This window comes from Lynx canadensis, chromosome A1 (genome assembly GCF_007474595.2).
Source record: "Lynx canadensis isolate LIC74 chromosome A1, mLynCan4.pri.v2, whole genome shotgun sequence".
Taxonomy (NCBI): Eukaryota; Metazoa; Chordata; class Mammalia; order Carnivora; family Felidae; genus Lynx; species Lynx canadensis.
This window is the reverse complement of record NC_044303.2, coordinates 172,839,844-172,858,949: the sequence shown is the minus strand read 5'-3', so window position 1 is coordinate 172,858,949 and position 19,106 is coordinate 172,839,844. Positions and strand designations below refer to the sequence as shown.

The 19,106-nt window shown below is 46.9% G+C and overlaps 1 protein-coding gene across 3 annotated transcripts in view; it reads left to right on the top strand.

Moving 5' to 3' along the window:
- The window catches only part of MCC (MCC regulator of WNT signaling pathway), a 319,889-nt gene extending 301,673 nt beyond the window's left edge, over positions 1-18,216 (top strand). For all 3 annotated transcript variants that reach the window (XM_030326487.1, XM_030326470.1, XM_030326478.1), the window contains 2 exons: positions 11,090-11,212; positions 12,962-18,216. In XM_030326487.1, coding sequence (XP_030182347.1) covers positions 11,090-11,212; positions 12,962-13,142 — 304 coding nt within the window. In that variant the 3' untranslated portion in view covers positions 13,143-18,216. The remainder of the gene's footprint in view (positions 1-11,089; positions 11,213-12,961) is intronic.
- Positions 18,217-19,106: the final 890 nt, after the last annotated feature.

Here is a 19,106-nt window from a genome sequence, read left to right as displayed (position 1 = left end):
TTTCTTATCAGGGCACCTTGTTTTTGCTGTGGTCCACACAAGCTGTGTGCCACGAAACCCTGCTTCCTCTCAGATCCCTCTCTTGCTCTTGTCCTAGTAAAATGGAAGTGAATGACCTTTCCACCGAAGAAGTGAACTGTAAAAATGCAGTCGAGAATGTATTTTCAGAAATGACTCTCTGTACTTACGTGGTGTTTGCGTAGCCTGCCTTCGGGACCTGAGCACAGCTGAGAAGAGAGGCTGTTTCATCTCCATCATATTCTTGGGAGGCAGTGAGGAGCAGGCATTGCTCTCCATGTGATGGGGGTGGGCTGGGGACTAGCACAGCAAGGCTGAGTAGTTTCCCAAGGTCACACAGGGAGGCAGTGGGACATTTGTGCGCTTTTACCTTCTCTGCTGCCGCCCCCCCCCCCCCCCCCCCCAGCCGTGTGCTGGCAGAAGTGCTAACAGATGAGTGTGAGCTGAGCTCACATGTATGGGCTCACTTGAAGACTCTGCCCACTGTAGTGTGCATGGTCTGGCCAGAGAGGAACATCTGTGCCCCTGGTACATGACTGTGCATCTGTCTAGCAGATGCTGAGGGGAAATGAAGTGCTGGGGTCCGGGGGGCAAACTTCCTCAAACGCACAGACCCTGGGTCCTGTTGGTTAAAAGGTAGGGATACTGTGCTCTTCAGTGCTAGATAACAAGAATGGGGCTTGTGACATGGTGACCACCTCAGACGATTGCACATCCACCTGTCACTAGGCCCCCAAGCAGGGCAAGACCCCACCTGGGGAGATCAGGACCTGGCTCCGGCTCTGACATAGCCACCTGCAGAAGCCGGCCACCCTGCTGGGGGCATCTAGTCCCAGGCCCCCGAGGGGCGCTGCTGAGCCCTGTAGGGAACTGGAATCTACCACCTGTGCATGCACGTGTGCCAGATCATTCTGTAAAATGCCACCTAAAGGTGTCATCCACACATGACCGTGGCCACTCTGTCCAGGGACCAGATTTGCCCGACTCATCAAGCAGAGATGCACCTAGACATCCTTTTCTCTCTCTGATGAGTAACGAGCCCACTGCAGTTTGGAGAAGAGCTGCATATCAGATCCCTGAGAGGAGACATCTAGGGCAGGTGGGCCCCACCTGACTGGTGTGGTCATGAGACACCAGATCTGGGGGACCTGGATGTGTCCCAATTGGGAGTGGAGCTGGCAGGAAGGAGTGGGTGCAGGAGGCAATGTCTCAGAGTTCATCGAGATGGAGCGGGAACCCCTCCTATTCTCTCTGGCCCGTGGGCCTGCCAGCGTGCGTGCAAGTCAGGAGGCAAAGAATTCCAGATGACAGACCTCAACACACCTACCTGCAGGAGTGACACAAGAACCAGGAAAAGATGTTTGAAAGCAAGGTGGCCAGTCATTCAAACTGGAGTTGGTTGAGAATGGGAGAGCTGGCTGGAGAAGGGTGCTGTGCAGGAGCAGATCCGTGAGGAACGGGTCCAAGGAAGGAGACTCCGGAGCACGTGTGTGTGCTCGAGAATGCCGCAGCGGAGTTGGGCGGGTGTCTTTGGGCCTCACCAAGTGACTTTGTGAGATGCAAATCTGATGGTTACCCTGCATCAGCGTTCTGTTGCCATGCAACAAATCATCACAAGCTTAGTGGCTTAAGACCACACCCATTTATTAGCCCGTGTTGTGCCTGGGTCAGAAATACCAGGCACAGCGTGACTGGCTGCTCTCGCTTAGGGCCATGCTCTCATCTGAGGCTCTCGGGAAGAATCTGCCTCCAACTCCTTCTGCCTGTTGGCAGGTCAGTTCTTTGTGGCTGTAGGGCTCACCTCGCATTTTCTTGCTGGTTGTTGGCCAGTGATAACTCGACTCCTAGAGGCCTCTGAAATACCTTCTGCACTTCCATTCTGAAAGTCAGCAAGGAGAACCTCCCCACTCATCAAATCCCTTTCCTGCTTTAAATCTTTTCCAGGAAGAGCCCGGCCCCTTTTGAGGGCTCACCTAATTAGGTCAGGTCTACCCAGAATAATCTTCTTATCTTAAAAGATCAGCTGTTTGGGGTCTTAATTACATCTGCAAAAATCTCTCACAGCAGCACCTAGGTTAGTTTTGATTGAATCACTGGTGTGTTGAAGGTGTGTCTATTCACGCCTGTGATCTTGGGGGCCATTTTAGAATTCTACCCAGTTCTCCTGGTTACTTAAAACCTTCCAGTGACTCACAGTCGTCGGTGTCCAAATTCCTTAGCCAGTGTGTGATCTGACCCCTGCCTGATTCTCCACCCTCACCTCCTATCATGTGCACCACCCCCCTCCCCCGCCCCCACCGCCACCCTGAGTCACACCAGACCACTTATTCTCTGTTGTGCCTCTGGGACTTCACTCCTGCTGCTGCTCCTGCCCTCGCATCACCTAACCCCACACCCCAAGCACTCAAGTCACTGTGCCTCTACCCTGTCTATAAAATGGGTCTGTTTGTTGTTTTTTGGTTCCTGTGCCCTGAATTTGCTTCTATCACAGAACACATAATTGCTCTACTTCTCATGTGCCTGGTTCCAACCTCCCCTCCCCCTGTTTCATCTGCCACCCCTTGCAGAAGGAGAGTCCCTTTTGGGCAGGGATCATGGCTTACTCACCCAGGTATATGACCTCAACTCGGATGACTTTGTTCCTTCTAAATGGTCCCTAAATTCTCTCAGCCTCATTTCTCTCTGCTAGAGAGAAAATGCTAGAGCCTCAAAACACAGCATGTCCAGAGGCATCTGTGTGGCTCACTCAGTTAAGTGTCCAACTCTTGATCTCAGCTCAGGTCATGATCTCAGTTTGTGAGATCGAGCCCTGTGTGGGGCTCTGCACTGACCGCATGGAGCCTGCTTGGGATTCTCTCTCCCTCTCTGTCCTTCCCTGGCTTGCACGTGCGTGCTCATGCTCTAACTAACTTAACAACAACAGCAAAAGTATTAAAAAAAAAAAAACAAACCACAGCACGTCCAAAACAAATTGTAATCTGTTGGCTCCTGCACTTTGAAATTGGCCTCTTCTTCAGAATTCTTACTTATTACAAATTATATTTTTCTAATGATCCAGGATTACAACTTTGAAGTTTCTCTCTCTACCTCCTGTTAGCATAGGTGGTTCTTTCCCTTAAAATCCTAGCCATTCCTAACCATTTGCATTGTCTTCTCCTGAGGTTAGCCCTCGACTCCTCAGGACTCTGGGAGTAGCATCCTGATTGGTCATTCTGCCGTTAGGCTCACCCTGCATTCTGCCACCAAATATGCCTTTGAGCAGCACACTTCCGATCAGGTTGCTCTGCAGACGTCTTCAGTGTCTTGGTCTTGGCATCTGACATCGTCTGTATATTAGCTTGCTAGCCCGTTTTCAGGTGTTTCTCCTGTACAGAGTCTGTAGTCCAAGTTTTTCTGGACAATCATCTTCCCGGGAGCATCCTCTTCACCTTATGCCCCTGTCTCTCTCAACCTGTGGACCCCACGTCTCATCCCCTCCAGTAGGACACTTACCTTCCTGAAGCTTTCCTATCACCTCCACCATGTACCTACCTGCTCTTCTCTATGCCCCCACAGGTGCTGACCAGGAGCCTTCTCAGTTCAAAGCCAAGTCCAAGTTGCAAAAATGTGCCCAGCTCTAGAAGTCTTCCAGACTTGTAGGAAGCACGTGTCTGTGAAAGGACAAAAGATGGCACCAGTTGACCCCTGTTATTAGCAGCTATGGATTAATAATGGCTTTGAGTCATACAAAGAGTAGAATAAATAAAGAGGGAATTAGCTGTGGTCCTTTTTAGAGCAGGAGCCCCCGTGAGCAAAACAGCAGCAGAATCTTCACTATTTTGTCAGTAGGGCCACTATTTTAAACAGTGCTATTTTATTAAACTTGTATCTGCTGATTCTTCATATTTGGCTGATTTAGAATAGCAATCAGATAACAAAAGTTGTGCTTAGAATTCTGTAGATGCGCGTGGATCTGCAGGATGTTAATGGGGTACAAAGTGCACCTGTGAGTTGATTAGCATGTAAATAACTTGCTGAGCCAGGGCCTCAAAGGGCATAGGTAAAAACCAATGTTCACCTCACACACACACACACACACACACACACACACACCCCCGTGAGGTGGGCGGAGCTTGGGTAACTGACATTTCTTTTCATTTCTGTCGTCTCCTCCGTCCCCTCCACTCCCAGAGCCCAGACAGAAGGCCTTTCCCCAGATCTCCTAGAAGCAGAGTGCCTTGCAGCCACAGGTAAAAGCAGTGGCCCGCCTGTGGACACATAGCTGCATTTCCTGGGCAAGAAACATGGTCACGGGAAAGTCTGGGCCAGAAAAGATGGTTATGCTCATCTTGCTGCTACTCCCAGCAAAATGTAGCCACGCTCCAACGTTAACACCTGCAGAGCGTCATTACCTGGGGCCACCTCATCCTCAGCGCCACAGGCATGGGCTCTTCTCTAGAGGTCTTTATCCCCCTGCCCCATGCCTCCCTTTGTGACCCACAGCGAGGTGCTGAAGAGCACAGGCTTGCACACAGACCGTGGGGCACATGCCAATTCCACGGGCATACTGGCAAGTCGCTTAAGTGGGTCTCAAGTTCCTCATCTGAAAAACTAGAAGAGTACTAATAGCACTGACCGCCAAGGGTCGTTGTGAGAAGTAAGTAACTCCATCTGTGTGACGGACTTAGAGACTGCTGTTAGCGCTGCCTGGCTTTTCTCAAAGGTCAGTGCAGTTACAGACTCTGATGATGACCATGAGGGAAATAACTAGAGTGATGTGATACAGTCACTATGGAGATGGGTTTTTTTAAATTAAATACAGATTGCAATGAATAGTATGGAGGAAATGACAAGGTACTGTGACGGCATACCTCTGGGACGTATGTTTAGATGGGTAGGCAAGGTGGGCTTTCACAAAGAGGTGACATTTAAGCTGACATGAGAAAGAGGAAAGGTAGCCAAGTGGAAGAAGCACATGTCGAGCAGGGGGAACCTAGTACAGGGTTGTGTGGTGGGAAACAGCATAGTGTGTGCTGGGAACTGAGAGGATTCCAGGCTGTAAGGGGGAGGGTGATACCCAACACTGGGTAGGCAGAGGTCGGGTCAAGCAGGGCCTCTGAGATCAATGTGAGACCGCAGACTTGACTCTAAGTGCAGGTGGAAGGCACTGAAGGACAATAATATGATCTGATTTGTCCTATTAAAGAATTAGCCAGCGGCTGTGTGAGGACCAGTCCAGAGGGTGCAGAAGTGAAGCAGAGACCCCAGTTAGGAGGCGCTCATGGTCGGCAGTGAGGGCAGCCTGGACCTCTAGGCGGTGGGGCAGAATTTTCACAAGGCTTGGTGGATGGGGATTGCCATTGAGTGGAGGTGGAGGACAAGGAAAGGGAGGAGTTGGGCTGATTCTAGACTGGTGACTGCAGCTGGGCTGTGTTGCTGTCTGCTGACAGGGCAGGAAGGGTGGATTGGAACGATGATCTGGAAGGTTCTGCTCCAGGCATGATAAATAGACGCCTTTTGAGTAGAGATGTCAAATAGATAAGTCCAGAGATCCAAGGAAGGGCCTGGAAATAACAACTTGGAAGCTTCCAGCACGTAGGTCACTTTTAGGAACGTAAATGGGAATGGAGAGAGGCAAGTAAAGAAAGGGTAGGACGCAAAATATGGCCCAAGTCCTAAATACTCAGGGATTTCGAGTCGGGCAGTGAAAGAGGAGTCTGTGCGGAACAGGGAGGGACGGCTGGGACCACACGGTGGAAGGCCGAATGGGCTCAGGGCTCCCGAGTGAAGCATGAAGGTGAGCGTGCACCAGGAAGAGGGGAAGGGGTAGGCAGCTGAGGTCCTGTGTGACCTGACGAGTAGTGGCAGTGGAGAGGAAGCCTGCTGGGGTTCACAAGTGGAAGGGGAGAGAGAGAGGAACCACATACGCAGACGATTCTCGCTATTGAGTAATTGTGTATAACGAGCAATTACCCAGAGATTGCAGGCCGTGTGGCTGCAGTTCCCCGCGGTTTGGTCTGATCGCAGCCTGTGCGGAAGGTCTCCTGACGGCCTCACAGCCTCTCGCCCTGTTGCTCCCCTGGCGCGCCCAGCACGTTTGGGTTTGTGATTATAGTGCCCACCGGCCTTTTTGTTTTGGAGACAGCGTACCCCCTCCCTGGTGGCTGGTGAGCCCTCCCCTCCTCCCGGGCACTGCGGCCCTCTCTGGACCACACATGTGCTGCCACTTACAGGTGCTCACGTTGAAAAGAAAAACTGCCCCTGGCTCTGTGGTGAGAGGCTCACAGGACCCTCGGGGAGCAGGAAGGACCATCGTTTTGGGTGGAGCGAGGGGCCCTTGACTGAAATGTGTGCGCAGGCAGGTGCCACAGGCTTGCACAGTGAGAGTGCTACCAAAAAGAGAGACTTTTCACCTACTGGGGGACGCTCGCGTTCCTGAGTCAGGAAACCAGGAAGAAGGCAGGGATGATGTTGTTCTGGGCATTCCAGAAAACACCGTATTGGAGGGGCAAAGGGAGCATGTCATGTTTAATGTTTACTTTCTTTTCTGTGTGGAGCCAAGAAAGTGGTGTGTTAGCCTCATTATCTTATCTAGACACAGTATAAATTCTTTCTCGGCTAAAGCCCAAGAAAAATTTGAACCAGAAACTAGAGGGAACAGGACATGAGTGATTGAGGTTCCAAAGTGACTGGAATAAGAACTTTCAGAAACCGAGGAAAGTGGTAGACTTAAGGAAAGTGTGCCCCCCTGCGTGTCATATCGCATTCAGATCCAGAACCTTCTGAGACCACGTGAAGTACATCATACATCTGGTGAGGAACACTTAGCCTTACCCATTTCGTAAATTTGCTTGGTAGTTAGAACCACCTGGGTGCTCTTGGGCCTCACCCCAAACCTACTGACATGGAATCCAGGGTGACCCCTGGTGCTGTGCTGCAAGCACGTGCGCTGGTCCCCTGGTGACAGAACACAGGTCACAAATGGAAGTCACGTGGGCAATTTAAACTTTATTAGTAGCCACGTTTAAAACTTAAAAAAACAAAAGATGAAATTTACTCTAGTAAAATGTTTAGCTCAATATATCCAAAATATCATTTTAACATATAATCAATATTTTTTTCAATGTTTTTTTTTTAATTTTTTTTTAACGTTTTATTTATTTTTGAGACAGAGAGAGACAGAGCATGAACGGGGGAGGGGCAGAGAGAGAGGGAGTCATAGCATCTGAAGCAGGCTCCAGGCTGAGCCATTAGCCCAGAGCCCAACGTGGGGCTCGAACTCACGGACCACGAGATCGTGACCTGAGCTGAAGTTGGACGCCCAACCGACTGAGCCACCCAGGAGCCCCTCAATGTTTATTTTTAAGAGAGAGAGAGAGAGCTAGAAGGGGAGGAGCAGAGAGAGAGGGAGACACAGAATCCGAAGCAGGCTCCAGGCTCTGAGTTGTCAGCACAGAGCCCGACATGGGGCTTGAACTCACGAACCATGAGATCATGACCTGAGCCGAAGTCAGACGCTCAACTGACCAAGCCACCCAGGCACCCCAATATTTTTTTTTTAAGTTTATTTAGAGACAGAATGCATGCACGTGCTTGAGCACGCAAGCAGGGGAGGGATAGGGAAACAGAGAATCCCAAGCAGGCTCACAGATCCCACGAACCATGGGATCGTGACCTGAGCCGAAATCAAGAGTTGGACGCTTAACCGACTGAGCCACCCAGGCACCCCGCAATATTTTAACAGTTGTTGAAATATTTTACGTTTTTTCTTTTTTTTTCCACATCAAGTCCTGAAATTTTGGTGTGTGTTTACACTCGCAGCATATCTGGGTTTGGACCAGCCATGCTTCAGGTGCTCAGATGGCCGCGGTGGCTAGTGCTGCCGTACTGGTAGTGTGGATGTAGAGTTGTAGCTGGGGCGCAGGGGTGCAAGAGCACCTGGTGCTGGGGGTCACACAGACCAAGTTTGGCCACTAACCACTGACAAAATCCAAAGGCAGAGAGGTGAGTGGTAGTGACACAAGAAGGGAATTTACTTGAGTGAGGCCAACACCGGGACTGTTGGCTTAAATACTGCCTCCAAGTGCTGAAGATACTTCTAGGTTTATGTAGGGAAAATGTGGGACAGAGGTCAGCGGGTGCATGCAGGGTTTTGCTGGCTCAGGGTAGTCATTGCTTAAGGGGATAGTTTCGGTTCCCATCTGGGGATGCTTTGCCTGCACGTCTTTTGCCTGAGTTCAGAGATAAACTGGAAAGAAAAACTTAATTGGAAAGTGCAGACTAAGGTCAAAATGGAGGTAAAGTCCTCTTTCATGGTCACTTCAAAGTGGTTTAGTATTTCAGTCGACGAGTGACACTTGGAACCATGACTCCTATGACAGGTGTCTGCCTCACTCAAATGAAAACAGGTAAAGTAACCCATGTTTTAGGTTTAGGTTTGAAATTTGGCCTCATCTTTGTATCAGTAAATAAATCAGCATCCTGGTTCTGTCCTGGAATCTGTACAAACAGGTGCACTCTCATCTCCTTCCTGAGGCCCAGGGAGTTCTTAGAGGCAACTCGCAGCTCCCAGTGTGCCCCTGCCCCTCAGTTGGGCAGGGCCTCTCCTCTGTCTTCCCAGTCCTGAAAAGCCTGCCAGGTCCGGAAAAATTCCCTCCGGTCCCCCAGGGGCCTGGGTATTGGGGCAAAGGAACCCTTTGTTTTGTGGTGAGCCTGGGATTTCCATATTCTGTAGGCTGGTGGGGCAGGGGTGTGGATGGAATTGGGGTGGGAAAGGGTATCGCTCTGGGCAGTTTTTTTGTTTTGAATTTATTGAGTTCATGGTGACATTTTAAATTCACTTCATGATTTTTTTTCCCCTTTACACTATTCATCAACTTTAGAACAAAAGACAAAAGAATCGGAACAGTAACAAAAAATGTAGGACAAATAACCCCTTCCCCATTCTTAATAGCCAGAAGGAAGGGGGAGAAATCTTTCCCGTTGTCCTCACATTGCCTCAACTGACAGAGGGCTGCCTGTCACCACCCTCCATGACACTTCTCACTTCTGCTAGAAAATTGTCCGCTCTCTGCATTACAGTAGTAAATGCAACCAGATCTGAGATCTCCTGGGGGCTGCTAGGGCCCCTAAGACACTCACATTCCTCAGGAATTGCTCTGCAGCCGCCCTGGCTCCAGTTCCCTTAGGGTGGGTGCGAGGATTCACTGAGTAGTCATCGGGACTTAGGGCTGGTTGTTAGGTTTCCTTTAAGAAGACCTTTCCCCCTCCATCCTCACAAAAGCAAGCCTAGATTTTTGTGTCGCAGTTCTTTCATTAGTGAGCTTGTCGGAAAGCCCGACTTGCGCTTAGAGTAACTGGAGGCAGAAACGTAAAAGATATTTGAAAAGCCAGGAAGGGCTAGCCCATCTGTGCACCCTCCCACAGCCCTCCTACAGGAAGCGTTACCACCGAGACTGGTTCTCACACACTTTACAAAAAGCATACAAAAAATTACAAAAACTTTAAGCAATGCAGAAGTGAGTAAAGTAGAACATGAGAGCCTTCAGTCACCCCTTCTGGGAGTTACCCGTTGCTGAGTGGTGGGTAGCTCTCTGGTCTGTTAAGAGTGTCTGGTCTGGTAGTTGTTAGAGTGTCTGAGCTGTTCCCGCTCAGATTTTTAGTTGTCTTTGCAAGACTGACATCCAGTAGAACTTGTCCTTTTCACTTGACGATATATCAGATACCTTTCCATGCCAGTGCACGATGATCTGCATTTTTAACAAATAGTTGCAGGGCATTTCAATAGAACCAGTATACCTTAATGAACTTAGCCAGTCCCCTGGTTGGTCCCCATTCTTAGCTGTTGTAACCAGTACTGAAGTGAGTCCAGCTGTAATCTCATGTGTCTTTAGGCACCTACATGTGCTGTAAGAATAATTCCTTGAAATCAGGTTGTCTACTCAAGGAGTATGTTCACTTTTTATTTTGCTACATGCTTCCAAATTGCCTTCCAGAACAGTTGTGCTCATGTACATTTGTCGTCCACTCATGCATCATTTTTAGAGTAATTTCTCCCGTAAATCCTGGTTTCTCATTATGCTCCAAGGAATCTGATACCTTCAGTGAGTTGTTATGAAGCTATTTTAACAACTTTTGTCCCGGAGAAGCTGTCACCCAGGCCTGGTGCTGGGTACCACCAGAGTATATTTGAGTAAGGTCTTTGCCACCTTAGAGCCTACATGCTAATGGGAGAACCTGGTGAGTGAATTCAAATAAAACAGATCAGATGGTGCTGCATGTGACACTTGGGACTATGTGGTAACACTGTGCCTCTTGAGGGAAGGTCTCATTAATGCTTCCCTGCCCAGGTCTCACGCTCTTGAGGCAATCACAGGAAGGCAATATGCACATTGGACACCAGAAACCTCCCATAACTGAACCCTAAGTCAATTACTTTGAGTTCCTCTAGCAGGAAAGAGCCCAAGCAACTTGAAATCATGGGGCAGGGAGTTTTCAAAGTGCAAATCTAATTTAAGTACTTTAAAGGGGGAACAAGGACCTTTAAAATGAGAATATTGATTTCCACTCCATCAGTACTGCTTTTTGTGTTTCTGCAAAAGTAGTACATGTTGATTTCACCTAGTAGGGACTTGTCCAGGGTAGGCAGCCCAGACCAGAGGTTTTGTACTCAAATCAGGGTGATTCAAGAGATGCTTCAGCACACTTGGAAAAGAGGAGTGTGGGCCCCAGATAAGGTTTTGTGGTCAAGCTGTACTTGTGGCTGAGCATTTGGTATGCCCAAGCAGAAACTTCTAGACTGGCTTACTTCCCATAGCTGGAAGGCTACAACCTCCCGCCTTATTCCTTTGTGACGCAAGACGGACAGCTGAGATCTCTAAGGGGCTCTTCTCATTAAAGAAAGCAGTGCTGAGATGTTCTGGTTCTGCTGAGCGGAAGGTGAACTCTTGAGCCCTCTAGTAACTTCCTCTTCGTACCTGCTTTTTGACTTCACAAGCTAAACCTTCCTCTCTGCCACCACTTGCAGGGTAATGGCCACCGCCCCCATCATGTCAAGTTACTCAAGGCGTGCTCTGTCTTTCCTTTGATACAGAGAAAAGAAGTTAAAGGCCAGAGTGCAAGAGCTGGTGAGCGCCTTGGAAAGACTCACCAAGAGCAGTGAAATCCGACACCAGCAATCAGCAGAGTTCGTGAATGACCTAAAGCGAGCCAACAGGTAAAATCTCCATTTGTGGATTCTCAAGGGTGCCTGGACTCCCACACCAGGGAGAGCAGGTCCATAATTACTGCAAACCAGTACTGGAATGAAAAGTCCTCACCTGCCCTCCCCCACTCCCCCAGCCTGGTCTTCCCTAGAGCATTACATAGTGTTATTATGTATGTTACATAGATGACTAAGAAATAGTAAAGGCCTGTCCTTGGGCCACATGTTTGGGAAATACAGCACACTGTGGTCCCCTTAACAACACAGTAAAGGTTCTGAGAAGTCCTACAATGAAAAGATATGTTTGTGTTTAAGCCAACGTCTTCCAAACAAAATTGGCTACAGAACCTTTCTTGAGCAACATTTATTTTGTATTTATTTGTCTTAAGTAAACTCTGCCCCTGACGTGGGGCTTGAACTCACGACCCCAAGATGGAGACACTCACTCTACCAACTGAGCCAGCCAGGCACCCCTATTTGAGCAACACTTTACAGAGCACTGCTCTAAGGCAGCAGTCTCAAACTTTTTGGGCTCAGGACCCCTTTATGTTCACAAAACTTGAGGGACTCAACTTTGTTTTCAAATTATTTATTGATAAATCTCACTTTAGAAACTAAAACCGAGACAAATGTCTGTAACTGTTTATTCATTTATGAGAAAATAAAATAAATTTACATATAATACAACTGGCACTTATTTAAAAAATAACTATTTTCCAAAAATAATTAGAAAAGTGGTACCGTTTTTACAATTTGGAAGTCTATTTAAGGTCTGGTTTAGGGGCGCCTGGGTGGCTCAGTTGGTTGAGCATCCGACTCTCGGTATCTGCTCAGGTCGTGATCTTACAGGTTGTCGAAGGAGTGCATCCACGCTGTCAGCGCAGAGCCTGCTTTGGATTCTCTCTCCCTCCCTCTGCCCCTCCCCCCCACCTGTTGCACACATGCGTGCTCTCTCAAAATAAACTGGTGTAATAGGACACACATCCATTTCTACAGGCAGTATGTTGTTTTGAAATAAATCTGGAATATCTAGCTTCACACAGATGTGTAGTTAGGAGGTAAAGGACCTCCAAGGCCTCTCCTGAGGGGGTTTTGGGAATCTCTGGGAGTCTGTTCTCAGACCACACTTGGAGGAGCTCACTGTACGTGGAATGGACTGGGGTGCTATTTTGAACCAGAGAGGGTATTAGGACTTGCTCACCCCCTGTTCTCTTCCACCATGCTCTTTATAAGTTCTTTGTAAGAACTTTGTAAGTTCACAAAGGCTTATATTCCGTGTTTGGCTGGCAGTGTTAGTTTATGGCCTCGTGCTCTGAATCCCACCAGCCCAAAGTGTAAAGAGAAGTCATTGGAGCCTCTGTGCCCGCCTCCTAGGTGAGGTCACTTAGACTGCAGGGCTTGAGGAACACTCTTGGTAGTTTACGCTCGACCATCTGTTGTAGGCAGCCGTGGAACAACAAAAAGATCCAGATTCACCGTTTGTACTTAAATGACAGATTTCTGGAATTCAGCTGCCTTTTCTGTTACTGATTTTGGATGTGGCTAGTCTGGGTTGTTGGTTTACACTCCTCCTAACAGATTAGGGAGAAGTCTCTAGCACGGAAACTAACTACAGTTAAGCCAACAGGTGAATGGCCATGAGCGCCGAACACCTGACTTCAGATTCCTAGAGACCGAGGGACCTCTCTCTGGACCTGGTTACCCAGCAGACAGTAGTGTGTGCCCCAGAATTCTTCCTTCTCCTCCCCTCTCCTCCCACAGCAACTTGGTGGCTGCCTATGAGAAAGCAAAGAAGAAGCATCAGAACAAACTGAAGAAGTTGGAGTCTCAGATGATGGCCATGGTGGAGAGACACGAGACCCAAGTGAGGATGCTCAAGCAAAGAATAGCTCTGCTGGAGGAGGAGAACTCAAGGCCACACACCAATGAAACTTCACTTTAATCAGCACTTGGGCACCAAAGCTCCTTCCATGGAAGCTAAACTCTAGCAGTTCACCGGGGACAGAAGCACCCTGGAGGCAGAGCACCTGGTGGGAGAGTGACAAAAAGGAAGGTTGGCAGGTAGGTCAGCACCTGCATAGTGGAGTGCCATGGACTCATCAGCCCCAGGGGTGAGTGGTCTGGTGACACCGTGTAGACTATCCAGAGGCTCCTGCCCCTACCCTTCCAGGCCCACGGACAGCCTGTAAATACCTGCTCTGTGCGCCATGCTCAGTAGGCCTTGCTTCTGCTCTCAGCCCCGGCAGTCACTCTCCCACCTGTTCTGGAGCTTGTGCATTGGTGGTACCCTCGGCATTTGTTTTACAAGACTGTCCATTCTTTCCTTATCTTTGACATCCCATTTCTCCTCTTTCTTCTTCAGGGATAAATGCTGACAACACATGGGAGTGGGGAGGGGTTGTCTTCAGCCTCTAGAACTGATTTGCTTATTGCAACCAGGCCTTTGGTGTTCAAGTCCCACTACCAACCCCAAGACAGACGGTCGCTCAGAGGTGCTCTGGAAGGTAGATTACAGGGGGGTGGTGCATAGGCATCGCTTCTGGTCCCTGATACATTTGAAGTTACAGGGGGAGCAACCCCAGGGCTATGCCTGACAGCTGTTTGGGAGAATGAGCACTTCTTTCACCTCTCACTGTGGATGTAGGGATGGGAAGGGCACTTTCTTTTGACTCTGGGATTTTCCCTCCCAGTGGAGCCTTATTAAAGCCAAGACTTAGAGCTAAGATAGTCCTATTGATACATACAGTGGAACTAAAATTTTACCAGGAGTTTCTTCAAGAGCAGAGGAGCATTAGTACTTTTGCCCACCCCAGGGCACCACATAATTGCTGTTCTGCATGAATCAAATAAAGCTCATGCACAGGACAAGAAACATAGCTCTGGACCGCTCTTTCTCTAAAGGCAAGAGGCAGGACATGGAGTAGACTGAATGTTTTGCAGGCTGATACCACCTATTGAAGAGACTGCTACTGAACCACCAGTTCAACTTCACTTCTGCTGTTAGGAAGGGCAGGGGGTGAAGAAATGGTTGTTGAGACCTCCTTTTATCCCCCTAGAGAAATGGCGGTTAGTATACGGTACTTAGTCCTTAAACAGGTTAAATCTCAAGAAAAATGCTGACAGGGCTGGGCGGGGACCAAAGTACCTGAATTCTTTCAGGAAGGCCTCCACCATCTTAAATTCATTATTCCATTCCTGTCTTTCAGTTCTTCTGTAGTTACCCTACACTGCCATTTTCAAACACCACTTGCCTTTCATTCTGTAGCACCTGAAGATCCACCCAGTCTCCTGAGAACTGTATCCCAATGCCACAGTGCACGAAGTTTTGTTTATGACCAGGTCACATTACAGCCCCAATATCCGTGAGCTACTAAAAGTCTGTTGTCAGACAAGCTGAGTTCCTCAAGCTTTCTTTGCAATGGCGAAGGCCACTCCAGCCCCCACCTTGGAGGGCAGGGCAGTTCTTTCCCAAAAGCGATCACCCTTCTTTCTCAGGCCAGCAGTGAAGCTGCCTGCCTTCAAACAAAACAAAACAAAAACCAGTGTAAGTCTGGAAGGACCAGCTTTTGGCTGCTTTGATCACTGTGAAAGTGCCCACTGGCTCCTGTTTCTGTTATGTATCTACTATTTAGCGAAGATGGTTCTTGTGATTTTTTTTTCTTAATTTTTATGTGTGTGATAAAGTTTCGTTTTGTCATAAGGAAAATTTTATGGCTAAAAAAGTATGTGCAAAAGGGGTTTAAGAGGCAAAATGCTGGTTTTCCCCATTTTTCCAGTCTGCCTAGGGGAAACGGCCTCCCCTTAGCCAACTGGGATGTCCAGGGTGGGAAACCACTCATGGCTCTTCTGTTGACTGAACAGGCATCCGAAGTTTTAATTTCACCAACACTGAAAGGTATAGCTGACACAGGAATAAAATCGTCTGCTGACCTCTGTCTACCATTCTTGGTCCAAGTTAAAAGAGAACTCACTCTTTTAGGTGAGTCATATAGGGTCATGTAACTCTTTCAGACTCGGGAGGTCTCAGCTCCTCCATTTTAAGCCCAGTATTACCCTACCTGGTCTCCTTTGAGTTTATCCTTCAACATCATACTTTTTAATATGTGGTGACTAGATCCAAACTATTTCCCCAGAAAACTGTTACTTTTATAAAGGTGTGGAATAAAAAAGCAATTAAATAGTTGATTTCCTTTCCTTGTGTTTTTCAAATACTCCCTAAGACAAGATGCTGGTTGAAGGTGAACCAAGAGGCACTGATTTATTCTAATCATGAGTCCCACTAAAACCACATTGATTAAAAGTAAAAAAATTGCAGGTGCCTGAAAACCTGAGTTTTTCTTTCTAAATAGAAGCTGGTTTATTGACCTCTCCATAAAAGGTAAACAATGAAACAGATTTGACTTTCACGTTTTTGTTTTCCGGCTTCCTCAGTGGTTACTCCTTTTAGGCAGTCACCTTCTCTGTTCAGAGTTCAGTCTCTGGCTCTCAGAGAAACAGGCACAGGAAGAAAGGATCCATCTCACAGTTCCTTAGGGTTGTATTTCCCACTGCCGAATTAAGGCAAAAATCAGGCAAAAGAGACTGCAGTCTGTGGCTGGAGCGGCATCCATGTGTGGGCCTGCCAACTGATCTGATGTTCTGCCAAACCCCATCTGCACCAGCTGCCAGAACTTCAATGGACTTGCAGGTGGGAAGATTCCTCTTTGAGACATACCAGAAGTTATTTACGATTAAGTATCTTGTGTGATCAGACAGGTGAGATTTCTCATGCCCTTCCTCCAGCTCATGCTCCAGTCCCAGCGGTACACACTAGATGTTTCATCACTGCCAATGCAGGTAATTAACTGTTTCATATTCGCTCTCATCTGCAAGCATGTCAAGTTCCTGAAGTTAATATCCATGTTGCCTGAAACTGGAATGTTCAGTTAATAAAAAAAATTAAGCTCCAGTTAAACATAATTGCTTAATTCTCCTTGGAGATGCATGCACCTGTTGCTAAGTCCTCCTCTGAGCCTGCGTCAGTACTTTCTACAGGGATCTTAGAGAACTTAATTAGAGCCCTGACATTCTACTCCAGAAAGGCAGTCCCAATTAGACACAATGCGATTTTTTTCTCAAAAACTGTTAGGATGAGGCTAGTAAGGATTTTACTGCTCTAAGAAAAACTTGAAACTATTTGAAGATCTCCTAATTCCCACCTACATATAGATCCAATTATGTTATTCTAAATGAAGGAAAAAAAAAACACCCCATAGTTTTAGCTCATCTGGACTGGAGTCTGTCAATGGCATGAATTTAAGAACCTCTATAGTATCCTAAAAATTCTTAATTCTATCAATTACCTAATTCAAAGCTCTCACGTGTTTGGAATATCATGTTCATGTTCTAAGTAAAGTAGTGAGAAGAGACATCAGGAGTACAGAAAATGACCAAAGCTTTTATTAATGACTTACGGAAATCCTAAGGATCCATAAAACTTGAAGCCATTTTGCAAATGCCTAACTGGGAGTTAGGTCTCATCTGTGAAACTGCAGAAAGTGCAAAGATCGTGTTCACTTAGTTTACAGCTGTATGTACATTTCTAGATGCAGCAGAGACCCAAAAGGAAAGAATCACCTGAAGAGTGAAATTTCACTGAATTCAACAGGGTGCAGTCATAGGGCTGCCAAGGCATTTTGGGAGGGAAGGGAGCAGAAGCAACATTTTGGAGGTTTTTTTCTGAAATGACAGCTTTGTAGAATAGTATTTTTAAAATCTCCAAAACAAACACACAGCAAATGTTTTTTGATTTATCCAGTCCAGTGGCCTATTTGACACAATCATCACCTCTCACTGAGGCTTGCAAACTCTACCTGCTGCACACACAGTTCTTATTGAAGTTTATCCAAATCCTCTTCTGGGTCGCTGAAACCTGTGTTCATGTCAGCCGGGCTCAAGTGAGCGCTGACTCTGTGGCCTTCTCAAGTTCCCCATTTCACACACTTGAAGTTACTTTCTAATTAATTTCATGTGACTCACTAATAGAGACATGCCTTAGGCTGCCAAGCATGGACTTTTTAGAATTGGAAAAAGAACTATTGATGGTGGCTGCTGCCACCGTATCATCACTGAGCACTCCATGGCTATTAAAATATAAACAAGTGAAAAGGGTACAAGCTGAAAAGCAGCTATACATGCGTTCTCATTTTACCAATTCCTGTACAGAGGAAGACAGTTTCACATAGACAATGGTTGCATTTGTGATTAATATTTGATAAATTCTCTTATCACATTGCATCTAAGATCTTACATATGACCAAGAAATCATTGCCCAGTAACAGCAACTGCTACTGGAATAACCAGACCCTAACCATACCCTTGACTTGATTTTTTCCATAGTCAAGGTTGCTACAAATCACCCACTAATCATTTGAAATCCCAGCTCAGCAGAATAAAGCAAGCTATATACAGAATTCTCACCCTCCATTCACACAGACGACCTGCCTTTAGGTAGTTCTTGCTGTACTGTTCACTTTGGCACTTTTTGCAAATCAAACCCATGTAGAAAATGTTCTGTTTGTAGAACTCCTAGAATTCACGGAGAGTGTTCCTGTCAGGACTGCCAAGTGAGAGCCCCTAATAAGAATCTGCTTTTGTTTGAACCTAATGCAAAGATAATGAAATGTTCACTTTTCTATTTCTAATCAGTTTCTTGACATATTATCAAGACTTATTCACTTTGCATGAGATTTCAGTTTCCTATTTGAAAATGTGCTTTTTAAACCACTTGAATTAGAAAAACCTGCTTGAATGTACTGTCAGTTATTAAAGCACATGTGACTAAGTTTGCATTTGTCAGTATTGTTCTACTGTTTGTACTGAGAGTCTCATTTTAAAGTTGCCACTTAACACTGTACTATACCTTGTAATTTTTTAGATTCTTCACTTGTATGCTTTAAATGTTTCCAGATGCCTTTAGTTTTAGCTGCTGTAAAATAGCTACTTTGTGTTATTTGATATAGAATTTAAAAAAAAAACTCCATTTATTTATACAGAGACATTTATAATATTTTACAAACATTCTTATATTCTGAATAAATATTTCTAATTCCATGATGTACTTTAACTGTGTTCATTAAAGGGTAAGGCTGTCCTGCAATACTGTTTAATTTTTTTTTAAGTTTATTTTGCGAGAGGGAGAGAATTCCAAACAGGCTTTGCAGCACCGTCAGTGCAAAGCCCCACATCGGGCTCAAACTAACTAGCAACCCCGAGATCATGACCTGAGCTGAAACCAAGAGTCGGACACTTAACCGACTGAGCCACCCAAGTGCCCCTCCTGCAATACTGTTTAACATGTAAATATCAAACCTGTGATGCTTCACATTAAATCGAAAGCCCGGGTCAGAGCTGGGGACTAGAAAATAGTATATTAGGTCAAAACAGCCAAAGAAACCTCATTTATCACCAATTTCTATTTAGCTGCCTTTTAAAACTTGGAATGAATGGGAAGTTATCTAACGAAAAATCAGGGAAATGGAATATAATTAAGAACTGGAGGGGGCACCTAGGTGGCTCAGTCGGTTGAGCGACCAACTTCGGCTCAGGTCATGATCTCATGGCTTCTGGGTTCAAGCCCCACGTCGGGCTCTGTGTTGACAGCTCAGAGCCTGGAATCTGCTTCAGATTATGTGTCCCTCTCTCTCTCCGCCCCTCCCTCACTCATGCTCTCTCTCTCAAGAATAAATAAGGGGCACCTGGGTGGCGCAGTCGGTTAAGCGTCCGACTTCAGCCAGGTCACGATCTCGCGGTCTGTGAGTTCGAGCCCCGCGTTGGGCTCTGGGCTGATAGCTCAGAGCCTGGAGCCTGTTTCCGATTCTGTGTCTCCCTCTCTCTCTGCCCCTCGCCCGTTCATGCTCTGTCTCTC